Here is a 27,324-nt window from a genome sequence, read left to right as displayed (position 1 = left end):
AAAAGTAAAAGCCAGATCTACGTGGAAACTCATGAATGCTCCTTTTTTCCAGACAACTCCCCTAAAACTAATATATCACATGTCAAAAGCTGGTACCACAAATTGCAAAAAAACTGGTACCAGGACTGCAGGTAACCATCATGAATCTAACTCAACGAGCCAAAGAAAGATATAAGCAACAACAGGAATTACAATTGAAATAGTTAATGATTTTCTATTCTTTGGCTCATTCATCACCGAAGAAGTGAGAAGGAGATTGAAACTGGGAGGGGCACCAATGAAGGAGCTACAAAAGATCACTAAGGGTAAAGATGTGTTGCTGGTCACCAAGACAATGGACACTCCTGTATTCCCCATTACAATGTATGAGTGTGAAAGCTGAATCAAGCAAAGCCAGGAAAGGCTGGGCATAAGGGACTAGAGAACCACTCAGCCTCCAGCTTGGTCTTGAGGCTTCCCTTGGCTCACCACCACCAGGAAGCCCTCAGCCACTCACCTCAGCCAGATTCCCTTGTCCTGACTTAAGGCTCCCTTCAGGCCCCCCAAGTACGGTTTCTGCCATGGCCAACTCTTCTGCTGCCAGCTTCTGGTTTCTGGGCATGTCATTCTACTTGCTTTTACTGGAAGTGACCTTCTCTTCACACCTGTCTTGCTCTTACTGTGGATGACCTCCCCCAATGCTGTCTTTTTTAAAAGTGAAAACTGGAGCTACATGGATCCTCTAGTTATTTCCAACTAAAATCCATTATCACCACATATCAAAGCCAGGACATTGGACTGAACCTTAAAAACATGGATCCATTCTGGACAAGGAAAATATAGGTAAAGGTAAAGGTATCCCCTGTGCAAGCACTGAGTCATGTCTGACCCTTGGGGTGACGCCCTCTAGCGTTTTCATGGCAGACTCAATACGGGGTGGTTTGCCAGTGCCTTCCCCAGTCATTACCGTTTACCCCCCAGCAAGCTGGGTACTCATTTTACCGACCTCGGAAGGATGGAAGGCTGAGTCAACCTTGAGCCGGCTGCTGGGATTGAACTCCCAGCCTTATGGGCAAAGCTTTCAGACGGCTGCCTTACCACTCTGCGCCACAAGAGGCTCTAAGGAAAATATACAGATACCCTTAAGACAGAAATTGAACAATGACTTGAGAAAAAAATGTATAAGCTTTAACAGATTTACAATATTTAACTCATTAACAGTTAATGATGTACAACACCTTGTGTAACCTTCTGCATGAGACTTCATCAGCAGCATACCAAATGCCATAGTCTTTATTTTAAAACACCAGCTAGGAAAAAAAAACATTAGAGGTAACACAACGGTGATGAGTTCCTCTGTATTTGGGATTTCATATGTGGTATTCTATGTAAAAAATAAAATAAAACTAAGCACTAAAGACTTCAGTGCTTTAAAACCGACACTTGTATTTATGGGGAAATTTCAGTCCAAAAAAATAATGAAGGGGTTAAAAAAATTGTCCACATGCCCAGGTTCTTCACAAAGGCCTTATTTTGGTGGGTCTGTATTTATTCCATATTTCTCCTTCAAAAGTTTCAGCTGTTCTTCCTTTTTCTTTGTATCCATTTTTTGGAATGCCTAAAACAAAACAGAAATATACTGTAAATAGATCAACTCTCTCAGATCAATTATATCAATATTATTAAAATGATCTTATTGTTCTCCTATTTAACCAATTGCCTTCACATAAACCAGAAAATCAAGATGCATTATACTTAACTATTTCTCAAAATAAATGCATGTATTTAATTCCTCAAAGGCAAGCCAGGCCCTTTGGAAAGGAACCATTGTCCCATTAAGAAATGGACTGCAAACAGTAAAAACCACACATTCCATCACTTCTTTAAGGTTCCAGTTGTTGGAAGAAATATTACGATAATTATAAACAGACTAACATAGGATCCAAAGTTCAATGGGGAGAACTCAAAAATGTCTATGGAAGGGAAGGATATAAACTGTTACGAACTTGTAGACAATTACCTTTCTCAGTTGCACATGGCAAGTAACCGTCTCTACATAATCCAGCAGGGAAGTGTTTATAAACAGCAAACTGTTTCAGGTCAATGTACCAAAAATGACTAATTCTACCCTGCATAAGTATGCAAACATGAGGATAACAGACCTTTCTAACATTTTATCCACTTCAATAGTCCTTTCTAATGGCAGGAACGTTTATTCCTTTAATTTTCTCACTCTTACTGACCCACTAAAAAGGACACTTTAACCAATATTGATGTGGATTTCTCTTTTTTAATGAGGGATATTGTACATGTCCTTTTAAGCTCTGGAGAAGGATTAGACATAATGGAATGATTAATTACATTCACTATAGCTTTCTTCTTATGTAACTACATTGCATTATTGTTCAAAGCATCTCATCACCAAGACTTGTGAACAGGGAGTTCATGGTTTTCGTTCAAGTCTAGGTCAAGGCTGGATGTATCCAAATTTGTTCTGATTTGGCTTCCTGAGATAATTTAGTCCTGGGGTTACAGCAATCACTGACTATCTGACTATGCAGGTCATGTAACCCCACAGTTCAGTCAGAAAAAATTCCTGCAGAGGTAAATGTTGTAAAGATTCATGATCTTTGTGTCCATGGATCTCAGGGCCCAACCCTTTATATTCACAGTGTAATACTCATATACACAGTTGAACAGGGCAAATTAATGAACCTAGGGTGTTACAATAAAACAATAGGGCTGTGCAGTCCAGGAGCAGCACAGGGACTTGTTAGAACCAGGGTGGAAGACATCCCTAGTCATTACCATTTTACTCCCCAGCAAGCTGGGTACTCATTTTATCGACCTCGGAAGGATGGAAGGCTGAGTCAACCTTGAGTCGGCTGCTGGGATCAAACTCCCAGCCTCATGATCAGGGCTTCAGACAGCCTGTCAACTGCCTTACCACTCTGCACCACAAGAGGCTCCTCTACAGAAGAAAAGAGAGCTATAATAATGTAGATTTTGCACCCATATTTCTCATATAACACTCAACTATAGCAGATGGAATTTGTATGCAAAGCAACTCACATTTTTAACTCTCATATTGATCAAAACAAAGGGCCAGTCAGGTCTCCTTGCCAATGTTTCCCAGCCTTTCAAAATGCAAACTCAAAATGTACAACATTCCCCACCAATACTGTTTTTATTGTGCCTACAATTCATTTTATTGGGATCTCCATGCATGCCCATCACTGAGCTATTCAAATCATGGTCTCAGTCATTTGAAAGCATGGGAGAATCCCTATTATAATAACAATCCCTATTATCTTGAATTATTCCAGTACTGTTCTCACAATACCTTAGTCCAAGTGAAAAGTTAATCTTTGGAACAACTACTTTATTATTTCAGAAAAAGTTGATATACTTGCCCTATTTGCATTATAGTACAAGACCACAAGGTATCTGTTGCACACGTTGAATCCTGATAGATGATCACAAGCATTTTTGGCATCAAAGATATCTTCATAGACAACATAAGCTGTTCCTCTAGTCTCGGGAGTATTCCCTCTGTAGAGTAAACACAGTTTTAATATTTACTAAGCATTTAGGAATGATGTAAGGAAACATGTCACCAATACAAGTGCTGATATTTTGATATCTTGGTATATTGTGATTTAAACAATTCTTCCTGCCCTAGATACTGGTGTATTTTTTTTGGGGGGGGGCATTTTCCCTAGTTTGGTAACATGAGTCCCACTGCATTGTTTATTGTAGGTCTTTGCTGTTTGCATTGATTTTTGTATTTTATAATCCTTGAGTCTCAAGTAGGCTAAAAATAAAATTAATAACATTAAGCCCACAATCCCATGCATGGTTACTTGGCAGTAAGCACCACTGAGCTCAATGGGAGTTGCTTAGGTTAAAAGTGACTAAAAGTGGCTGGTTGCACATATCCGAAACTATCGTGCATGTGTTTTGAACGCAGAGAAACAAATTCCTCAGGAACTATCAGTTAAGAAAGAAGCATCAAGTAAAGCCTAACAATGAACTGACCAACTGAACGAAGGTAACCAAACACAGTTTTTCAGCCTGTTGTCAATGTTAGTTACAAGGCTCGAGGCACAAAAGTTATGGACAAAAAACAGGATCAACTGCTGGGTTCTATGTGCCCTTACAGATAATCAATAAATGTTGTACCATACATGCTGTAACTCCACTTATTTGCATAAACGTACATGAAAGGACAGCTTGGTTGTTTCTGCTAGATAACAACTGAAAAAGGTACAATCTTCCTTCAAACTAGGAGCAGATAAAGCAGTGCAACAAATTTATGTTATTACTGTATCATATACAGAATGACTATGACTTAGTTCTTAATGATTTACCACGTTGTTCTGCTGTAATGTTATTTTATATACTCAAAGTCCTCTTCAACCATTTCCTCCCCGAATTTGCCATCCTTATTCCAAAAATTCCCCAAATTCCCGTTTTCTAGAAAATACTTGCAAAGCAATTTTAAAGTATTTCCTTATAGCATTTTCTAATGTTATGCATCTAGTGACTCTTCCCTTTTTTAAAACTTAAGGACTCGCTGTGTAACCCCAGTCTCTTCATTCTGAAATTTCATTCTGAAATTAAATTCTAGGTTTGCATGAATTACAATATATATTGGTCTTCTGCCATTCTTCATTTTTCCTAATCACAAACTTGGTTTTAGCTGGTGCTATTTTCCACGTAACTGCCATGTCAATCAACCAGAAGGTCATTTGTGTTAAGTACATTACTCTAAAATTCCTATTAACCTCACTTTTGGAACATCCCATAGACTTACACTCTGATTTGTCGGATTGGTCCATATTTTCCAAAAATATCATACATTTCTTCAGCTGTGATTTTATATGGCAAATTTCTGATATACAAAATTCTGTTTACTTCAGGGGGTAGACGAATCTAGATTTGATCAAACATACAAAATTAGCAACAGAAACTTAATTTTCCAGAAGATAAACAATGAAACTTTCTATGTTACCCATATTAATCTTCCTTATCTCGTAGTTATACAGTATCAACTCTAAGGTCTTAATGGAACTCTTTTTAACAAACCGGGATAATTCAGGCTGCTTATAATTGATTTTTCTGTAAATTTTAACACGGTATCTCCCCATTTCATTTAACTTGCAGTCATACAGACAGCTAAGCACATTTAGGTTCCCTGGTTTGAGTGAGTCTGTTTACATACATTCAGTCTGTAGTCTGAACAACACCCAAAGAAGGGGGCTACAATTTAAAGGGCCACATGTTTGGTGTTTGTGTCAAATCTGCTATCTTTGTACCATTCGTATACCCAGAATTCATATCTCCATGTATGTTTCTGAGTTAGCTTCAGATAACAACTAGAGGTTTCTAAAGGAAAGCCAACAGGGAGACACTTTGCCCACCAACAGACTCAGTGGGTGACCCTGTGGTACTCTCAGCCTTGTAAGTATGTTGCAATGATAAAATATGGAGAAAAAAATCACGCACATTGTTGCTCTGATCTCCTTAGAGAATCAGTGGGATAAAAATCCAACAACAATTGTATTTTAAAGAGCACACACAGAGGGATTTATATTTACGTATAGCTATTAACTGTATTTAACTGTATAACTGTATTTGCATATAGCGATGAGAGAGAGCTTGATGTAGTGATTAGGAGCAGTGGTGAGCAGGGCTTGATTTCCTGCTCCTCTACATGCAGCCAGCTGGGGGGACTATGGGCTCATTACAGCCCTGTTAAGAGGCTGGTCTTACAGAGCTCCCCCAGCTTCACCTACCACCCAGGGTGTCTGTTGTGGGAAGAGCAAGAGAAGGGGATTATAAGAAGGCTTGTGCGATTTGGCCGCCGAAGCGGCCGTTCCCTCCGGGCGCAGCCAGCACCGCGCCGCAGGGGGGAAGGGCGGTGCTGGCAGCGGCGTGACAGCGGGCGCAACCACGCAGGCGCGGAATTCTGTGCCCGCGTGGTTGCGCCCGCTTTCACGCCGCTGCCGGCACCGCCCTCCCCCTCCCGCGGCACTGGCTGCGCCCAGAGGGAACAGCTGCCGAAGCGGCCGAATCGCACAAGCCTAATTATAAGCTGCTTTGAGAGTCCTTTGGACAGTGAAAACCTGGGTATAAGCAAATACTGAGGTCCTATGGCTGGGTAGGAAGGGACCATGTGAGGAAGTGCATCTGCCAACCCTAGACGGAGTACAGCTCTCAATGACTCACTCCGCCAGGAACCTGGGCATGATCCTGAATGCTACCCTTATAATGGAAGCCCAGGTTACAAAAATAGCGCAGCTGGCATTGTACCACCCTACCAAGCTACTAGCACCCTATGTAGCCCCAGAACACCTAGTCACAGTGATCCATGCGACAGTCACTTCTAGACAGGACTTCTGCAACTCACTCTATGCGGACCTACACTTATCCTTGATCCGTAAAGAGACGGGTAAACCTCAACTGCTGCAGAATGCTGTGGCCAGGATTCTCATTAATAAGGCATTGAGATCCCACATGCAGTCTGTACTCCAACAACTCAGCTGGCTGTCAATTAAATTCCAGATAAGGTTTAAGATTTTGGTACTTGCCTTCAAGGCCATACACTGGGCCCAGTGTACCTGAGACCACTCCCTGCCTATACCACAACAGAGCCTTATGCTCTGTCACTTCCAACTGGCTGGTGATCCATGGCCTCAAAGAAGAATGTTGGACCGCAACAAGGGCCAGAGCCTTCTCTGTCCTGGCCCCCACCTGGTGGAACAAGTTCATTGAAGAGATCAGGGCTCTGCCTGAACTACCACGATTTTGTAGGGCCTGAAAAAGGGAGCTCCTCCACCAGGCATTTGATTGAGGTCGACCAACCCAACAACATTTGCTAGTCCCCCCTCAGACACGCCCTCCTTTGACTGAATAATCTGACTTACCTAAGGGTTCTCTCAAGTTACCATTCCTGATGAACTACTGTTCTAGTTGATATGTTATGATTGTTATATTTGTTATGATGTTCTATGTAACTATCCTATGACGTTCTACGTAAACCACCCAGAGCCGTATGGAAAGGGCAGTATAAAAATATAAATAAACAGATAATAAAGACCAACTCTCCTTCTACTACTCTGGGGGGTCACAGTTGCTTACAAGAAATTCCTTTGCTTCATTTCTCTCCCAAGGCACGTGAGGCTAGGAGTAGGGGATTAGCCCAAGGCCACCCAGCAGCCGTCCGGGGCGGAGTCCGATCACATCAGAAGCCGGCTATAGGTGGGCTCAGTCCCCCCTGACGCTTCCAGGCCCGTGCAGGTGGCCTCGGGGCCCCCCAGCACCCTCACTGCCCCGCCAGGTCCATTCCGCGCCCTGTCCAGCCCCCCGCAGCGAGGCTGCCCTCCAGGGCCCTGAGGCCGAGCGGGCAGGAGCCCACCCCCAATGGCTGCGCCGGCCCAGGAGAGCGGGGAGCCGCCACGCACTTACATTCGCGCGTTTCGCCGCTTGCATCGCCATGGCGACGGTCTGGGTAGAGCCCCCGCTTCGATCTCCGGCAAAAGAAAATACCCCGTCGAGACAAACGACTTCTACTACGCATGCGCTGTTACGTCACACACAGCCCGGAAAAGATTGGCCACCTTCCGCTCCTTCCCACCTTCGTCAGGACCATAGAGATAAAGGAAAACAGACGCTTCACCCACATGTCTCTTAAGGTTCCCTGGGACGAGGGTGGAAATACAGGAAAATCTGAATGGCCACCTCCCCCCCCCCCAAAAAAAAAGTCAGGGCCAGCTGCTCTCTTTGGAAACAGTGGGATAGGGGCTCAAGGTCACGACTGATTGGGATAACGCTGGCCAGTTTGGGCTGCTCTCCATGCCCCCCTGGTCTATGGGGCCGCAGAGCCTATTGCGGCTGCTGCTGGTCCTCTGGGCGTCCTCATAGGGGTCTTTCCCATCCCACGCTCCCGAGACCTTTCCACTGGCGGTGTCTGGGACGGAATCCGGGAGCTTCCTGCACGCATCCGAGGTGAAAGGCAGCAAGTACCGGGTAAATCATAACAAGGCAAGTTAAGAGACAGGCAACAATTCCCGCTTTGTGACTGCAAAGCCAGGCAACGAGGGGCGCCGTCTGTTTTTGACTTGATTATATCTCCATCTGCAGCCGAATTTGAGTCCAGTGGCACCTTTAAGATCAACGAAGATGTATTCAAGGCGTGAGCTTTCGAGTGCAGGCACTCTTCCGCACACAATGGGACAGGGTTCATGAGAGGAAAAGGACAATTAGTGGCCAATGAGTAAACAGCCACCATATTGCATAATTTGGATATTATCGTAAGCTCACGCCTTGAATAAATCCTTGTTGCTCTCAAGGGCGCTATTGGACTCAGTGTTTGTAGAAGAGGACGTGGTTGCAGTGGCACGAACCGCGCGGCCGGCATTCCGCCCAGCACCCTCTTCCCCGCGCCTCTATGGCTCTCTCGTTCACGGACGAGGCTTCGGGTCCCGTCAGGGAGCACGGCTTGTTTGGCCGTCTCCCGTCTGAAGATCTATGGTTGAGCCTGGCGCGCTCTCTCCCTTCTAGCCGCGCCCCCCTCCTCCTCTCCATGGTGCCCTGATTGGCGAGCGGGGACGGGCTTGCGCCTTCGCCAGCTGAGGCTTCCCGCGGGCCGCCATGGCGCCTGCAAAAGGTGAGCTAAAGACCCCCCCCCCCGCTGCCTTCCCCGGCCTACACCGTCGGAGGGAAGCAGAGCCTGAGGGTCGCCTGCCCCGCTCTCCCCCTGCAACAAAAAAAGAAACCCGGGGGGGAGGGGGAGAGGCTGACCCGGAAGGTCCCACCAGCCGAGGCTTCCCGATCTGAGAGGACGGGGGAAGAGCAGGCGTGTTTCTGGCTGAGCTCCCGCGCCTTGGGTGTTGCCGCCGCGACCCTGCAACAAGGGACCGCTTGCGGGACACGCCCCGGAGTCTGTCACATACGAGGGCAGGATGGATTTCACTAGTTGGAGCTCAGGAGTCGTGCCTCCCACCAGCCCCCCTCTAACCGTGAGGGCTGGGAAATCACCTTGATTAAGGCGAGGGGAGGGGGGCTTTTCACCCCCTTGTGATTCTGGCAAGTATTCGGGGCTCCCAAATCACCCTGCCTTTCAGAATGAAAATGTCTTCCTCGGTTTGAGATCTGGAGGCTTCACCTATTTATTGAGTGGCAGCGTTGCTTATCCTGCATGTGACTAAACACTTCTACTTCCATGTTATTTTTTGTCATATATGAAGCTATGATAATGTCATGATAATGACACTGTATCTGAGGAAGTTTGCGTATACATGAAAACTCATACTTTGAAAAAACTTTATTGGTCTCAAAGGTGCCACTGGACTCTAAATTTGTTTTACATGGGCAGCATTAGATTAAGAGAAAAATATATAAAATGAACCACCTGTCTGAGGCAAATGCACCTTTCTGTCAGTTGAATAGTAGAAGTCTTCTGTTTCATTCTCTCATGAACAACCTGCTGAGCCTGCCACGTTGGCTCATGCTAAGAAATGAGAGTAACACACACACCCCACCCCACCCCGTCCTTCCCCTAGCACTGGCAATAACTTGCTCCAGCCAAACAGGAAGCAAGTTGGATTATAGTAGAGCCGTATCTCAAATAAGAGGCCATTGTGTCTGTTTTACGTCATCTTTAGATGCTTTCTAGTGATGCATGTTCTTGCTGCAGGCTGGTTGTGCTGTTTAGAAGCTAAACAGCTGAAAGCCACTGTGGACGCATGCACCTCACACGTTGGTAAATAATCTTTACCAATCTTTACTAAAGATTCTTGTTGGGTCCACGTCAACCCACCACAAATACCATATTAAAAAGTTACATGATTTGCCTTGCTCCCTGGAATCCCAGGATAACCAGAACCCTTAGAATTTTGTATCCTAAACCCTCCACCCTGTGACCCTGAATATGGAGGGCAGCAGCTTGAAAAGCACGCTTGTTTTCTAAAGTCGAGATGGCAAATCAGTTGTAGTGCTGCTCCTATATTGTCAAAGTGGGTTGAGGTCTCCTGTCGTAAAGAGAAATGTTTTTGTTTTTCTTCCAGAAAATATCAGTTTGCTTTTAAAACTATACTACTTGACGGTAATGACCTTGGTGGCTGCAACCTACACAGTAGCTTTGCGATACACAAGAACAACAGGAGCAATTCTGTACTTTTCGAGCACAGCTGTGTGTATTGCAGAAGTTATCAAGCTATTTCTAAGTTTGGGCATTTTAGCAAAGTAAGTAATTGTAGTGCTGGTTGGCAGAGGGGAATAGTGCAATTGATCATTTCAATATTGTTTACATTTCTCTTAAAATTATCACTCATTCTAAATATGTTGATATTTTTCCTTGGAGTATTTAGTTAGGCTTCAGTGTTATCTTTTCTCCTGGGGGTATACAGTCCCCTCCTAAAAAAAAAGTCTATGAAAAGTTCTGTTTCATTGCATGAGAAAACAGGCAGGTTTTGGATTTGTTCTCTGAATCTTGCCTCCTAGCAGCTAAATAAGTGGGTGCAATAGTCTGAGCCATTCTTGTTGAATATGTTTTGAATAATGTTCAAGATGTCACTGTGGATTAAGTTCAGATTTTTGGCTTGAAGTTATAAGGGTTGATCTGGGCATGTAGCTCTCAGAGCCAGTTAAGATAAACCTGTATTTTCATGCTGGAGAATAGATATATTTTAAAAGTCACCTTAAGGATTGAGAGTACACAGAAATGTTGGCTGCTTTCCTTTAAGGTTGCATGACAACACTGTAGCTTTCTCAACTGTTTCAGATTTCTTTTCTTGATACAATGTTGCAGTTTTCCCCTATATGAAACAGACCTGGCTAATCTGGGGAAGGAGCAAGGCAAGTTGCTCCTTCCCCATCTAGTTGTACCCTCTGTTGTTCCAAGATGGCAGTTTACCCAGACAACACCCATACTTTGAGCAAACCAGTGAGGTGCAGACTAACTTTTAATAAACCCAATTGTCTGGCATATAAATTACAGTATGACCTAATACATTTTGTGCCTTGTATACCTAAATTTAATTTCAGATGTTCATTCTGATAAAAAATGCACATTTCTCCTTGTGTGCTTATTTCTTCCCTGTTTTTAACTTCCTGGAGAGTTCTACATCTGTGTACACAGAAGGCTCCAGGGTTGATTGGTTTGGATAAATAACCAATGGCTTTAGTCCTATGCAGACACAATGCTTCACTGTAATCTGTTTTCTTCACCATTATACTGGTGAAGTATTATGTCTGAATCCCTAATTTATGACTAAGTACTGATCAGGAACCAGGATGTGAAACCATGGCTTTAAGAGGGCTGACACCCCTCTACCAACCATCATTAAACACTGCATGTAAGCAGACTGAATAATGGTTAAGCATTGCATATAGGCTGAAAAAATGAGGTATAAAGCTGAAAAACAAATCCTGCAGGGACATTCACGGTGACACGGGCGGCCGCTATTGGGCTGCCTAATGTCTTGTTGTCAGGTGAAGAGATTAGGAAAACTAACAAGGCTGTTTTTTCCACCATTGTTGGCTTCTAATTTCCCTTGCCAAGAAGACCACTGGATTGGCACAGAGCAATTAATGGCTGTTAGCACTGGTTGCTATTCCTAACAAATGGCATGCAGCTAAGGATCAATTCAATCATACATTTTTCTGGAAGGTTCTTAGAATAGACCCCTGTGTAGGAATGGCTCTACAGTACTTAACTGTCCCTAAGTAGCTACAGTAATATTTGTACTCAAATCTTTCTTATTTTTCAGAGAGACTGGAAGCCTGAGTAAATTGTTAACTTCCTTAAAAGAAAATGTGATGGGCAGTCCTAAAGAACTACTCAAATTAAGTGTTCCATCCGTTGTGTATGCCATTCAGAACAACATGGCTTTTCTGGCTCTTAGTAATTTGGATGCAGCAGTTTACCAGGTAATTGTGGATGATAGGAAGTGACCTGCAAAATCCCTTATGGGTAGCTCTAAGGGTAAGTTCACACTCGATAAAAACAGAATAGTTCCAGAGACAGAAAGGATTTCCACCCATGGAGCACAACTCCTCTTCTCTTCCTGCTGCAGCCCCAAATGTCCCATAGATGCTACATCAGGGCTGCAATGGAAGCAAGAAGGTTGTACTCCGTGGCTGGAAATTCTTCTGTTAAATCCAAGCCCATGACTACAGCAGCAATCTGACCGTGCTTGCATGTTGGACGACATAATTTGAAGCACGGTACTTTCAGCACCAGCAGCTTCCATCACGAGCCAGCAAATCATGGAAGGAAAAATCATCAAGTGATGCATCTCTAAAACCTTTTCTCATTGTTGTATTGATGCTTTTTTTTGTAAGCGATGGGTGCTCTCAACACAAGTGCTTCAGTGGCAAAGTTGACACATGAAAGTTGGCATCTGGCAGTGAGATGCTGGAGCATGCTTACCCCCAAGAGGCTTTAATAGACCATTTTTCGAAAGGTGTCTGGTGACAGAATCTGCCAAGTCTTTTGGTTATTGCTCTGAAGAAGCCTCAGGCTCAGCAACTAACCTTGGTCAGAGTAAAGCTTTGTGGCCTGAATGAAAGTAATCCACCTAAGCTTCATATGATGATTTCAGAGACTAATACATAGTCTCTTGGTGACTATTTGGTGAAGTAGAGTTGACATTTGGGGCTTGAAGTGATTATTGCTTGTACCAGGGTTTCCTGAAACCCTGGGGTTTCTTAGTGGCTCTGGAAGGGTTTCCCAAATGGGTGGGAGTTAGTTAATTTTAATATATTTTAAACATTTGTTAAACATTTATTGGGTGATATGACCATTTGTGTTCAAGTTGACACACCCACCCCTCACAAAATGGCCAATGATGAGCCTGGAAGGGGGGGAAGGGGAGGGTCCCTTGGTGGGCATGTCTGCAGCTATGCTTCCCAATTGTATCCTGCATCATCGCACCACTTCTGGAGTTTCTCGAAGCCTGATGAATGCTTCAGGGGTGTCTCATTGGCAATTTTTTTTTAAAAGGCTGGCTTATATGGTTCTGCTTTGAATGCTCCTTTTCCAACTTAATAAAATGGAGTCCCTTTTCTTCATCAGGTCACCTATCAGCTGAAGATCCCGTGCACTGCCTTGTGTACCGTCTTGATGCTGAACCGCACTCTCAGTAAACTGCAGTGGTTCTCAGTCTTTATGTTGTGTGGTGGAGTCACACTTGTTCAATGGAAACCGGCTCAAGCCACAAAAGTTCAGGCAAGGTTTATGGCTAATTTCTTTCCCCTATGTACCCTGTTTTCTGTAATCATTCTTTCTTCTAAACATGTAGATGTAGATGAAGAGGTGGAGTAGAGCATGGCAAGTTATCTTAATTAGAAGGAAATCATAAACATCTGGTCCTCAGAGAAGCTTTTGCCCAGTGATTTCCAGGATAATTATGTGTTGGACTATGTAGAAAGCAGCAAATCAAGCTCTGTAGTTAATCTGGCGTGGCCTAGACGAATCAGGAGGGGAATGTATTGCTCCTGTAAAAGAGTATTTGTGCCTTGGCTTTTGAAAATAATTGCTGACACAGCAGACCTGCATAAACATCTCCTTTTGTTCATTTTCAGGTGGAGCAGAGTCCGTTGATAGGCTTTGGTGCAATAGCTGTGGCTGTTTTATGCTCAGGATTTGCAGGTAAAACACACTGCTGCAGTTTGCCTTAGGTATGAGGAGCTTCCTTGTAAATGAGTGAACCATACCCCCCCCCCCCAGCTGCCATGTTTCCTGTGGAGTTCAGGGGTCACTGCAGCTCAGCTCCCTTCTGTGCCCCTCTGGTAACAGTAGGTCACAGAGGAAGAGCTTGGTCTGGCTCTTCCCCAAGGCAGTCTGGTTCTTCCCAGAGGTTCAGAGCAGTGCTGTCATGGGCAGGAGGTACAGTGTGGTCTGGGATTTCTCAGGCCTCAGCTACTCCTGTGCAGCAAAAATAACACAAGGATGTTAAATAAAGCTGAATTTCAGCTCTAAAGGCCTGTTGTGGAGAGGGAAAGAGAGCTAGGTGCTATGGTTGCTGCAGAACTGGGCCTGCCAAGCTCAACTGCTTCTGCAACTACCATTTGAAAGAGTCTGTGTGCTGAATGATTGTCTAAGTGCATGCAAGGGAAGCTAGGCGTGTCTCAAAAGGAGTTCTGTTCAGTGGCATTTTACAGTAGTGGAAGACAGACAATATTTGTTTGCCAAGTTCCCCATGAAGGCTTTCTTACAATACATATTTAATTCATTGCAGCACACATTTATTTGATAAAGCTTGCAAGCTATGTTTGTTACCCAAACCCTAAAGTTTGTGTCATTTTTGTCCCATTTATAATTCTACGTGTAACTTGAAAAGTGCGAATGGAAACAATGAGGGCCTATGAATATCTCCCATGTTTTCTATTTTGAAAGCATCGACAAGGATTTTATTCAGCCAGGTTCATTGGCTGACAGTGCAGTCCTATGCAGAGTTACTCCAATCTAAGCACACTGAAATCATGGTAAGCTCTGGAAATCCAGGCCAAAAACGCTTGGTGTATTTGAACCTTCTGTTCCTTTCTGCCTTCGAATTGACTGATTTCAGCTCTATATTTCACATTCTGTTTCTCTCTCTCTTTCCCCTTTCAGGAGTATATTTTGAGAAGGTGCTGAAGAGTTCAGATACATCTTTATGGGTCAGGAACATTCAGATGTACCTCTCTGGAATTACTGTGACCTTGGCTGGTGTCTACATGTATGATGGAGCTCAAGTAATTGAGAAGGGTTTTTTTTATGGCTATACACATTACGTCTGGTTTGTCATCTGTAAGTATTTTGCTCACATTTTGTCTTAAATTCTACCTGTCTGGTCCTTGAAACTTAAAAAAAAAAACAGGTGGCCAGTGGCATGTGACGTCAAATCTGGAATTATGTAGGATCGCAGCATTGAGCAGTAAATACCAAGTTCTCTACGGTTTGAGCAAATTACTTGTGGGAATGATATGTGGGTTCCTGGCAGTGTTTAAGCAGTGGCTGGACAGGTACTTATCATGAATGCTCTAGACCAGCCTTTCTGAATCTTTTTACCATTGAGAAACCCTGGAAATATTCTTCAGGCTTCGAAAAACCCCAGAAGTTGTGCGATCATACAGAATATGGTTGGGAAGTAAAGCTGTGTACATGCCCACCCAGGGCCCTTCCCACCCCTTCCAGGACCATGATTGGCCATTTTGGAAGGGTGGAAGCAAGTTGACCTGACCATATGTGGTCATATCACCTGATACATTTTAACAAAATTAACTCCCACCCATTCAGGAAACCCTTCCAGGGCCATCAAGGAACCCCAGGGTTTCATGAAACCCGGGTTGAGAAACTCTTTTCTAGATCTGCCTTGTGCAGGGGTTTGGACTAGATGGCCTGTATCACCCCTTCCAACTCTATGATTCTACACCCATTCAGAGGAAGGTGAGGGTTTTTCCTGGTGCCAAAAGCAGTCCTGGGTGAGCAAAAGCCATGATTGTCACTCCTTCTGCAACTCTTTTTACTGTATTCCATTTACTGTATTCTCTTCCATCCATGCTACTCGCTGTTTTTTGATATCATTGAATTAGTTTCCTCCAAGTTGGACTGATGGGAATTATAGGATATCATAGTGCTCTTAGCCTTGACCTGGATGGGCCAAGCTAGCCCAAACTTGTCAGATCTCAGAAGCTAAACAGGGTCAGGCCTAGTTAATAATTGGATGGGAAGTTACCAACGAATTCCTGGTATAGGGTATTAAGTACTGAGAGCAGTTCTGGAGGCCTCACTTCTAGAAGGACATGGGTAAAATGGAGAGGGTTCTTGTGGTCCTGCCAGTCATCTGGTGGAGCTTAGGGGCACTCTCCTCTCTCTGCACAAGCATCTTTTGGCTGGTGGAAAAAGGCTTCAGGGTGAGAATACTCCCAGCCCATCTATATGCCCAAATGGGAGATGACCCCAGGGTTGAATGAAACCAGTATTTTCTTAGCCATTGTTTTGAACCAATATAACAACAGCTCTGTACATGAAGTAAGACAAAAAATGTTTGACAGTTTATTATTACTCTTTTGTTTCCCAGTTCTTTCAAGTGTTGGAGGCCTCTATACCTCCATTGTTGTTAAATACACAGATAACATCATGAAAGGGTTTTCTGCGGCCGCTGCCATTGTTCTCTCTACAGTTGCATCAGTCATTCTCTTCGGCTTACAGATAAGTAAGTTGCATTAAGTTATGGTTTAATTATTCTCATCACCCCAAGAATCTCAGATTTGAATACTCTACTGATATTGGGATGTGGTTTTGCTTTTTTGATCCAGTAGACTCAAATTGAAAAATACACAAAGAAAACAATTGCATACCCCTAGTGGTTATCAGATAAAGAGCCTCTTGTGGCGCAGAGTGGTAAGGCAGCCGTCTGAAAGCTTTGCCCATGAGGCTGGGAGTTCAATCCCAACAGCTGGCTCAAGGTTGACTCAGCCTTCCATCCTTCTGAGGTCGGTAAAATGAGTACCCAGTTTGCTGGGGGGTAAACGGTAATGACTGGGGAAGGCACTGGCAAACCACCCCGTATTGAGTCTGCCATGAAAACGCTAGAGGGCGTCACCCCAAGGGTCAGACATGACTCGGTGCTTGCACAGGGGATACCATTACCATTACAGTGGTTATCAGACAGCATGAAGCCAACACAACTTCCCTGGGGCTCATGTAGCCTTCACACAACTTTCACATGGTCAGGCCTGGCAGTGGCCATCACACAGCTGGGATACCTACTTTTGCAATTTGGCCTGACTTTTTCCAAACTTTACTCACATAAAGCTAGGTGCTATTAACCTTAAGATAAGTGGATATAGAGAACTATCTCAGTTTCCTGAAATACTAGACATTTGAGGCACCTAATGAAACTGATGGGCAGTCGGTTCCATATAAACAAAAGGCCCTTTAGAGCAGCCATTCTCAACATTTGTTTGGCCTCAGACCTTTTAAGAGGTCTTCTCAGGTTCCAGGGTCCCCTGTCAAGCAAGGACACAACAGGAACAGAGGGACAGAAAATCATTTATTCTTGAACACCAAGAAAACTTGGAACATTCTGACATACTGGATAAACTTCTAAAAAGACTGTATGAAATTAAAGTTTGTCTGTCAGGCCCCATGCGGTCCTTGAGCCTGGTGCTTTTCTGCAAGTTACATGACATCAGGCTTCAAATTAGACAATAACAGTCAGAGGTCATCTTTTGTCACAATATCAAGTCTGTTCCTGTATTTTGTCAAGGAAACTACCTTGCTGGATCTACACTGAACTAAAGATTTCTTTTTCTGCCCCTTGACAAAGGTTGAACTTTCTAGCAATTAATGTCATATGTGACAAACAGGGTATTTCATCAGTTCAGTTACCAGGGTCCGTCCTCCCTCCCTCCCTCCCAAAAAAACCCTTTGGGCTTTCCCCCTCACATTTTTCAGTCTGTGGCCACCTTCAAAGGTGCCAGGAGCCCCCAGATGGCCTTATGATCCTTGTTGAGAATGGCTGCTTTAGTGTAACTGGTTGGCCACTGTATGAAAAAGGATGCAGGACTACATGAACCACTGGTCTGACTCAGCAGGACTCTTTTTTTTAAAGTTCCCATTTGGATTAGAAGGTTTAAAGCATCTGTGCTCTGTTTTCCTTTTTTAGCTATACCGTTCTCCTTTGGTGCTCTTCTTGTATGCATTTCAATATATCTTTATGGGCTGCCTCGACAAGACACCACAAAAATCCAGCCAGTGGAGACAAAGGTGTCCAAACAGAATCTTATTAATGTGTGACATTTGCCATCATCACAAATAACATAAAGGACAATATACATAGAGAAGATTTGATTGGGAGGGATCTTCATTTTGTTTTGAAGAAGCCTTAAACTGACTATGGAAGACTTTTCTGCTGAAACAACAAGTGAAGTTAATTGTTGGTGAAATGAAGGTTTACTTTGCGGGATTCTTTGCACTGGAAGATGGAATACTACAGCAAGTGGTGAAGCATTGTTTTTCATGTACTGTTATTTCCCCAAATGATATATGAAGACCCCACTCACACATGCACCCCTTCCCAAAGGAATTGAATGTGTATATATTGTATTATATATAAAACAAAGAGGAGATGCCATTGAAATTCACTTTAATCAAACATATGATACACTGTCTCTTTGTAGGCAGAAATGTCTGTAACTTTACATGTCTTTGAAAAGAGAGCTGTTACATTTACTGAGTTGGTCATTCAATGTTTAATGTTCAGGTCATCTTGTACAGAAGGAATTCTGTTCCTTGACAAATGTGCGTGCCAGACTTTTCAGATTCAGATAGCTGCTGGCCTGCTTTTTTATGAGGAACTAAGTTGTCACTGATGAAACAAAAGAATTGCAAAACAGACATGGTTCTGAGGAGGGGACATACAATATTTTGTTGGTTGTTAAAATGAATGTATTTTTTGTTGAAACAGACTCTGTGGTTGTAAGCTTTCAACATGATGCATCTAAGACACTTCTCTTTACAATAGCTGAATGAGCTTTTAATTTTTAAAATAATTTTCTACTGTGATAGGGCTTTTTATACTATTTTGTATAAATACCATTAGACTGATAAATACATGTTTGCATCAGTTAGGTAGTGCTATGTGCCATTTTGAGTTGAGCCCTTATACTTGCTTGGGATGTATTTATGTTTGGGAAAGGGCCAAAGCAGCATGTATAATACATTTCTTGGATGCCTAGTTATTCATCCTCTTCCCGGTACAAGATGGCACTGATTGAAATGGATACAAGGGGAACATGTTTTGTTCAGTTATAACTACTTTTGACAAATTGCAAGCTTTTTTGTTACACATTTTGTCCCTTGCAAGTTGACCTCTTTCAGAAAGAACCAGCTTACAATTGCATGACACTAGAAGGGAGAATGAATGCTAGTCAAGATTCTGAGGCAAAATGCTAGAATCTAAAGTTTATATTGACATCACAGGAAGCATGTGCATTTTTTCAGTTATACTAGAAATCATTTCCCCCCCTCAGTGCCAAACAACCACAGGGCTGCTACTCTCACCATGTTTTTGTAGCAACGGCCAGAAAGGGGATCATTGGAGGGAGGGGAGGGGAGGGGAGGAAGAAGCCAGGAATTGTTCCCATTATGAATTTGTATATCTTTGAAGTGTACTTTGTTACTGGTTTTTTTTTGTAAGTGGATGACAAAGAAGGGCAGAAGATACCTTATTTGTGAAGAGTTAAAGAAGATGAGGACTCCTTCCTTAACTTTTCTGTGCCACAGACTGCCTGCTTCCGTTCTGTTTCAGTCAGTGCAATGACACAATTTGCGAAATCACTGCTATGGGACAAAAATGGTAGATTGGGCTGTTCTGAAAAGACTATAGAAATAAACACTCAAGTATAATTAAGAAAACAGGGCAAAATTTGTGGCCCTGACTGTTCAAACTAAGCCCATGAGAAGAACAAGGACTCTGTGACGCTCTTGTGAAGACCCACTTGCCAATAGAAAAGGCTTCATGGCTTGAAGTGATCAGGAGAGGCAACTAACAGGAATTCCCTGCAATAGTAACAAGACCTTTTGTTGTTGTTGGAGGACAGCTGTGAGCTCTCTTTTTTTCCTATGGCATGGCATTTTGGCAAACAAAGAATGGGTCTGCATGTAACATAAGGGAAGCGGATGAGAAACCATTCTGATTAGGGAGAAGTCCTGAAAATCCTAGTTCACTGATTTCTTCTGACAAAGGAAGTCACTATGGCTTACAATAGTTTTAAAAATCCCAGAGCAGAATGATGTGACCTCTGCCATCAGAGGCCCCTCTTGAATAAATCGACCTAACAACATCTCTTAGAAGTCAGACAATAGCTAGCAGTGTTAGGCTGAAGATCCTGAGAAGACTGGCAAAGCAGCTCATATCTGATGAAGAGAAAGGAAATAGCTGACTGCCTGTCAAAAGCAGAACTTTTTAAAAGCAATTATTCCACAGAACAAACACTATCCAAGCCCAAGACCACAGGGTGGTTTGACGGCACTGCAGTACTGACCATCTTTCAACAGGGATATTAATATATCCCAGTGTTTGCTTAGTGATAACCAAAGGGCTTTTGGCACAGTTATTCCTTAAACTTAAAATAATCCTTTCACATTGAGCAAAAGAGAGGACAAAAGAAAAAAACCACAACAGCTTCTGGTCTTTGAAACAGATATATTTGAGGGCAGCTACTGAAAAAGCTTTCTCATTACATTCTGGTTACAGGAGTGATTCCTAGAAGTTTCATTCCATTAGCCAGAATGGAGCGTGCAGCCTGGAACAGGCAGAGCCTTGCCTGCAAAACAGAGAGAGGAAAGCAATCAAGGGATTGTCTTGAAAATACTCTCCTTTTAAAAGCAACTTCAAGGAGCAGGCGGGCACTTACCCAGCAGGTGAGAATGGGTTTTGAGCAACACTTTGGAAGTGCTAATGTAAGAACAGGAGTGAATGTCTAGTTTGCACCCATAACCATCTTGTCTATAGTTTAATCTTAACAAATGAATTGTGAAACCATCCATATATACACAAGAAGCACATGCACATACACGTGCTGGCAATTTTTTTTACTATACTATGTCCATAAAAATAACTAGAAGTAGGTAATATTCAACCCACCTCTCTGCACTAAAAGTTGGTTCCAACTCTTTGTTGTTGTTAGCTATTCAGTTGAGTCTGCCTCTTGGTGATCCCATAGCACAGCTGTCACCACAATCCCTGATCCCACATTGCCTCCCTTAGCTTCCAAGCATAGGAATCTAAATTTACTGCAATGTGTGAAGGGGACTGCTGTGCCACACTGTCATGCTGACTTTCAGGGATAATGGTATACGTGTATTAGTGAGCCTATCATTTATGCAGCCCCATCATGGATCTAGTCTCTGTTATGCCTCAAGAAAACAGATGCTTTCCCCCAATTATCTCATGCCTTTGTTTACATGTTGGAGGCAATTCACGGTAAGGGACCCAAAAGCTTTGTTCTCAACACAGGACAGCTCGTATTTATTAAAACACATGAACCCCCCCCCCCTCACCTCTGCAAGAAAACCATCAAAAGCAGATGCAAAATGTATCTTTAGGCTCCTCCGAAGAGAAGGTGACCACATGCCAGGGGTGTTATTTTATCGGAGTTTTATGAGACTTGGCAGGTGATAGTTTTCAGGGCTAACCAGCCATTAAACTGATGCAACTTTTGTTTTAACCGATTAAGCAGGCATGAACTAATTCAGCTGGATTAAATAGTTATGCAGTTTCAGTCCAAGGCTATTTTGGTTGTGGTACGTTACTGGATTAGAGAATGAAAAGAAAAATATTGAAGACAGACTTCTCCTTCTAACAGGTGTAGCAGATACTGTTTATTATCACTCAATATCTCAGGAAGGCACTTATCACAAAGTTCTGGAAATGTGCAAATGCATACTGATATAACAGTCTTCAAATCAATTAACCAAGTCAGCAGATGATCAATCAAAAAAATTAATTGGATTGACAGACTAGCTTTCTACCTCCAGCATTTGTAACTCTGCCTCGGTTTGGCACAGTACAGCTTGGCGCACAGGTGGGGGTATGACAATGGCACCTGAGACAGAAAACATTTGTGTGGGTAGGAGGAGGAAGATCAGATGTGCTCATTATCATCTGTCCTCCTCAGTTGAATGCTGGATTGGGATCAACAGGGAAAGATTGCCTACATTTAAGCAAAGGGAAAGATAGATGCAGGGATGGGCTGAGCTTTGCCCATGAGACAGCTTGACCTGAACTGGTGATCTACAGAAGAGCATCAGTGTCCAGCCTCAACAGTCCCAACCCACCACCTCCATGCTCCTAGAAGCGGATCTACCTAGATTTATTTTATAGAAACAAAAGCCACATCTTGTCTAAGCTATCTTGCATTGTACCAGCACAAGAGACTTTTCAGTAAGAACTGGTGGACAGGCAGTATCTACTTACGAGCTATAGTCTATAGCCTGTGCATCTTGTCCACTTTTAGTGCAGAACTGGGAGCAGATTACACACTAAAAAAATGTTCTGTATTCAACTATGTTTTTGATAACAGAAGGGAACTTTCACCATCAGAGCAAAAGGAAAAGGGAAGATTTCCACTGATTTCCCTCCTGTTTCAGACTCCCATTTTGCCCTCTTGTTCAGGATTATCTGCTGACCATCCCCTCTCCCCAGAACAAATCATTAGTAGGCTGCAACAAGAAAGAAGGGGGGGGGAACGACCCACACAGAACAATCTCCAGTAATAGTTTACGGATAAAAAGATACAAACTCATTGTCAGATGGTACCGTTCAGGAATGATGAAGTTTAATCAAGCAACAACGCCTGTTTACTTTACCTCTGCTAATTCCGGAACACTGCCTTTCACAGGTAGCATTTTATGAGCCGCAGCTGCTAAATGGCTGAAACGGAAACAAGGGCTGAAACAGAAACCCTTCAAAGGCTGCAATTTTTTCTGCACTGAGTAGGGAGCAAGGCCAACTAAGCTCAGTGTGATTTACTTCTCATTAAACATATTTAGAAACTGGCCACCCGAGAACACGTTTGACTGCAAAATGTAGCCATCACCAGGAAACAGAATGTCATTAACAATGCCTCCAGGCTTTTAGCTCTTGGTCTGCTTTGACTTTTACAGAGCTATTACTCACAGACTTGCTTAAAAACCAGGAAAATGTTCTAAAAGTTGTATATTAGGAGGTCAATGCAATACTCAGCCAATGCAAAGGAGAATGAGATTTCTGCTCACTAATTCTGTACACTAATAGCTCTAAAGGACAATGTACTTCAGGGCTCAACTAGACCAGCCTTTGGTGGTCTTTCAAAGGGGCCCAGGAAGATGACAGCAGTGCAAGGGGGTTAAACCCCCACAACCCAGGGAACACCATTCACCATTAACAGCACCTAGGATGCAGGGCATTGACAATTTCTATCTTGGAGACAAGAGGTGGGAGTGCTAACCCCTTGCCTCAAGTCCTAACTTCACCAGTGACTACTTTTAAAGAAAATAAAATCTGATCCAGGCTGAAATAGTTTAGATGTTTTATAGTTAAATTTACCTCTGGAGAAGGAGAGGCTGAGTTCAGACATGATTGCTGTAAGTCAGGCTTTCTCAACCAGGGTTTTGTGAAACCCTGATGTTTCTTGATGGCCTTGGAAGGGTTTCCCTAATGGGTGGGAGTTAATTTTTATATATATATATAAAGTTTTTAATATTTGTTAAGTATTTATTGGGTGATATGACTCAATATGGTCATGTCAACCCCCCACCTCCACCAGTGATGCGACCGGAGGAGGTGGGAAGAGGAAGGGCCCTGGGTGGGCGTTATACTTCTAAACCAGATTCTGCATGATCATGCCACTTCTGGGGTTGCTTGATGGCTGGAGAATATTTTAGGGGTTTCTTAATGGTAAAAAAGTTGAGAAAGGCTTCTCTAAGTAATTGAAAGACTGTCACTCAGAGGAAGGCAAGGAGGTGTTAGCAGCAGAGAACAGGATTCATAATAATGGGTTCAAATTAGGGGCAGAAAGTAGCAGTTGGGTATTAGGAAATGGATTGGGGGGTTACTGTAAGAGTAGTTCAGCAGTGGATTTGGCTGCCAAGGGAGGGCATGAGTTCCTCTCATTGGCAGTCTTCAAGCAGCAGCTGAATGAATACTTGTCAGGGATGCTTTAGGCTGATCCTACAGTAGGCAGGGGGTGGGACTAGGTGGCCTGCACGCCCCCTTCTAGCTCTGTGATTTAAGACTACTGCTGAACTCAGTTACTGAAGTAAAATCATTTCACAAGAGACTTCTGGGCAATATGTCTACATCAAAATCCGACAACGGGCTCAAAAGACAGGATTTTTTTTTAGAAAGGCACCAGAAAACCCCAAAGAAGTATCTTGTTGAGGGGAGTCCAGGTTCTATGAATGTGTACCAAAAACAACAGAGCAGAGAAGAAATGATTAATTACGTCTCGGAAAGGAAATAACTTGATAGAAATTTGCTGATGGATTGTTCTGCTGATGGACCTTTCACTTTTTTGTCTTGTTTTGAAAAACTATATTGCATTTCTGCCAAAGCACTCAAGGCAGTTTACAAATACAATAAATTAACAGTAACTACCTGAAAGGGAAAAACAACTCAAGGTTTTTGTGGTTTACAGCACATGTACTTCTGAATCCTATATACAGTGGCATGTTTTCCCAATGAAAACGAGGCGGCTGCTTATAAAAAACAAACTCCTATCCTTGCATGCATTACAGATTTCAGATTCTGGCTGTAGGTACCCAGGGAAAAGCTGCTCACAAATTTAATTACACTGAACTAGTTAGGAAGTTGAAAATTAATTCTGAAAAACAGGAACTGCTCATAAAAGTAAGATGTTCTCACCTGAGTGCAAGAAGATAGAGAACAATGTGTTTGGGCTGAAGATCTTGAGAAGACTGGTAAAGAATTTCATCATATCTGAAACAGGGAAGAGTAGACCATCCTTCAAACATCAGGAGAGGTTTATCAAAAATGGGCACTGTTAGGACATACCTAGGGCTACAGCATTCATTAGCTGTATGCCAATTTAAACACCATTGCCCCCTCCAAAGAATGCCAGGAATTAGATTTTAGTGAGTGGACTACCAAGCTTAGAAATCCCTTTCCTCACTATTGGGAACTACATTTCCCAGGATTCCCCAGGGAAAATTAAGGACAGTTGGGCCCTATTAAATCTTTGAAGATAAGCTTCAATAAGTTGTATAGATTCAGACTCTAAAGTGCAACTTAAGTTCGTCATTTTGGCTAGTGATAACACCATTGTTTAAACTCACTGACTGTAGTTTGCTAAGACCCACTTGGATGCACCAAATTCCATTTATTACAATCCTTGCTTTAGATACATTACTTTCAATCCAGGCTAACAGTACAATCCTTGGCAAAGTTACTCCACTCTAAACTCATGGAAATCAATGGGCTTAAACTGAAATCACTCTGCCTAGGATTGCACTACAGATCTCACATACCTGAGAAAATGCTGAATTAAGGAGATAGCCTGGGGGTCTTGTAAACATGCAGGGTTAATGTGGGAGACATCACTGACTTTTCCAAACATTTCTTCTAGGCTAGAGAAAAGAAATACTACCCATCAGAAATACTATCCAAAAAGTCATGCATCAATAAAGTTCCTTAAATAAGAAAAAGTTCATTCACATTTTTAATGTGTGTTTTCATCTCAAGCTAACAGCCACATATTACAAGAAACTTCTCAAAGATAACTAGCAACACAATGTTAAGCAAAGTCACACCCTTCTTAACCCATTTATTTCAATGGATTTAGATGGGATTAATTCTGTTTGGGACTACACTGCAGTCCTCGTGATCCCAGGGTTAATAACATTTCCTGGGATGCAACAAACTACATTAGATGTCTCCGAGCTAGCAGAGACATTAAAAAAGAAACAACCCAGTCTGTAACATGGAGACCTTCATCCTATGTCAAATGTCCCTGCCATCCCAGAGATGGCTTGTAATATGACAGAGGGGAGGAGAGGCATTGCTGCAGCACGTAAGTCAGACACATGCATTGACACATGGTATTAGTTGTATGACTCTCAGAATCCTGGACAAGTTTTCAGAACTAATTCCAACAACATGCAGTGTGCTATCAGGCAACAGGTGCTATTCGGATCATTTTAAAATGCAAATATTACAAAGACATGTGCAAGTTAAAAATTAAAAATATTGATAAATCACAATTATATACTGGACAACTACACATGGAGCTAAGACCAAACATATTTTGACCCAAAGGGTCTTCCTCAATGGTTATTTTAAAATGCATTAATACCTAAATTTTTGGGGCTTGCTGGGTGGTAAAGAAAGTCTGTATGAGGCTGCTCCAATTATATGTAATATAAAAAAATGCCTCATTTGGAGCCCAGTTTAAAACAAAATTCCAAAGCCCACCACTCTCTGCATTTCCCAGGTCTCAATCAATAGTACATTTTCATGTGCCATGTCAGGAAAGCTTTTTCCAGCTACCAAGGGGGAATCTGCACCACACATACCTTTTCCCTGGCTTCCAAGAAGAAATAAGAAGGGCACGGTGTGGGAAGGCTGCCTCTGACATAGGAGCATGGCAAAGGCCATTACAAATCTATCCCCTGTTAAGAATTAAACCTCCTAGAATAGCGATCCCCAACCTGTGGGCCGCTGACCATATGTGGTCCGTCGACTAATTGGAGGTGGGCCGCGAAGGATGCTTTCTCCCCCCCCCCCCGGCCCTTTACAACACACTTTGGGTGTCATTGTCTCCCATCACTCCCAGATGGAACTATCTCGTTGCAGAGAAACAAGCTCAGGGTTCCCATTGATTTGTCACTGTCATGAGTTAAAATTTCCATGAAAACAAAATGTTCCTTATGTTCATTGTTGTGGCGCGTCTGTATCTTATTTTGAAGGGATGTTTAAACATTACCATAGCGATCAGAAAGCATTAGGGCAGTGGTGAGAGTAGAGGAGTAAACTACCCCTCCCACCGGGCCTCAGTAAAATTGTCAAGCATTGAGTGGTCCCCGGTGATAAAAAGGTTGGGGACCACTGTCCTAGAAGACCCAGTAAGGTGAAAAGGCAGGCACAGAAGTGTTTCAAGTAAATGTCTCCAAGATCCCCATTTGGCACTTGCCCAATATGATACATAGAAAGCATGAGAATACTATTTTCAAGGTACCCCAAATTCTGCACAGAACACTGAGACATCTCTAAACTATGCCTTTTATTTTTTGTATTTTTAACAATTCACTGAATGCACTCCATAACATTAAAAAGACCCATGTGAAAATGTTCAAAGCAGATTCAAATTAGGATAAACCAACAAAAATCTGGTCTCAGATGAGTGTTTTACCTGTGCAGTCTGGCATGTGAGTACTGTATGAAGACACCTGTGTCACCTTGGCTTTGGAGAACACGATCCCAGTTAAACTGATAGTCGGTTGATAAGAGACCCCTGAAGTCCTGAAACAACATCATATAGTCTTTTGATCCGTGTTGCTTCACAGAATTAAAAGAGGGGGGGGGGTGGATGATGACGGCATGAGCAAACCTGAATTATTAATGCTGCAAGTCCAACTCTTTGGGCTGTCTCAAGAGGGTCGACCAGTTCTTTGGTTGCTGAGTAGATAACAGACAAAAAATGACATTATCTCAAAAAGAACGCAATTGATGGATGGGAGAACAGATGTACTGGCAGAGAGAAAGTAATAAACACTTATTTCTCAAGTGGTACAACTAGATGAGTCTGTGCTGCAGAGACATAATATACCCATAGTTAAGAGATGGGAACATT

At 42.8% G+C, this 27,324-nt stretch overlaps 3 protein-coding genes across 6 annotated transcripts in view; 1 reads left to right on the top strand and 2 right to left on the bottom strand.

The window, feature by feature from the left end:
- Positions 1-1,145: 1,145 nt before the first annotated feature.
- LOC143821243 (splicing factor 3B subunit 6) lies at positions 1,146-7,618 on the bottom strand. 2 transcript variants are annotated; one of them, XM_077304916.1, is made up of 4 exons: positions 7,400-7,618; positions 4,796-4,914; positions 3,393-3,531; positions 1,146-1,597 (listed from the first exon to the last, which is right to left on the bottom strand). In XM_077304916.1, exons 1-4 carry the CDS (start codon positions 7,559-7,561, stop codon positions 1,508-1,510), a joined length of 510 nt encoding a protein of 169 aa, XP_077161031.1. In that variant the 5' UTR covers positions 7,562-7,618; the 3' UTR covers positions 1,146-1,507. The 2 variants fall into 2 exon arrangements, with proteins under 2 accessions (XP_077161031.1, XP_077161041.1); XM_077304926.1 differs by having other exon boundaries at positions 7,450-7,618.
- Positions 7,619-7,790: 172 nt separating this feature from the next.
- Positions 7,791-18,496, top strand: SLC35A1 (solute carrier family 35 member A1). Of its 2 annotated transcripts, none has more exons than XM_077304872.1 (8): positions 7,791-8,025; positions 10,050-10,227; positions 11,754-11,913; positions 13,061-13,213; positions 13,570-13,636; positions 14,600-14,776; positions 16,050-16,184; positions 17,640-18,496. In XM_077304872.1, exons 2-8 carry the CDS (start codon positions 10,091-10,093, stop codon positions 17,768-17,770), a joined length of 960 nt encoding a protein of 319 aa, XP_077160987.1. In that variant the 5' UTR covers positions 7,791-8,025; positions 10,050-10,090; the 3' UTR covers positions 17,771-18,496. The 2 variants fall into 2 exon arrangements, with proteins under 2 accessions (XP_077160987.1, XP_077160978.1); XM_077304863.1 differs by lacking the exon at positions 7,791-8,025 and adding an exon at positions 8,491-8,650.
- A 1,664-nt stretch (positions 18,497-20,160) lies between these two features.
- Positions 20,161-27,324, bottom strand: part of RARS2 (arginyl-tRNA synthetase 2, mitochondrial) — a 31,459-nt gene continuing 24,295 nt past the window's right edge. Inside the window, exons 15-20 of one of the 2 annotated variants that reach the window (XM_077304842.1) lie at positions 27,082-27,149; positions 26,884-26,993; positions 25,004-25,102; positions 24,381-24,455; positions 22,346-22,409; positions 20,161-20,301 (exon numbers count right to left, since the gene is read on the bottom strand). In XM_077304842.1, the coding sequence (XP_077160957.1) occupies positions 20,215-20,301; positions 22,346-22,409; positions 24,381-24,455; positions 25,004-25,102; positions 26,884-26,993; positions 27,082-27,149 (503 nt within the window). In that variant the 3' untranslated portion in view covers positions 20,161-20,214. The remainder of the gene's footprint in view (positions 20,302-22,345; positions 22,410-24,380; positions 24,456-25,003; positions 25,103-26,883; positions 26,994-27,081; positions 27,150-27,324) is intronic. The other variant, XM_077304850.1, reaches the window with a different exon arrangement.

The sequence above is a fragment of the Paroedura picta genome, chromosome 1, assembly GCF_049243985.1.
Source record: "Paroedura picta isolate Pp20150507F chromosome 1, Ppicta_v3.0, whole genome shotgun sequence".
NCBI lineage: Eukaryota > Metazoa > Chordata > Lepidosauria > Squamata > Gekkonidae > Paroedura > Paroedura picta.
Note: the sequence above shows the minus strand (reverse complement) of the source record. Positions and strands in the feature narration are given on the sequence as shown.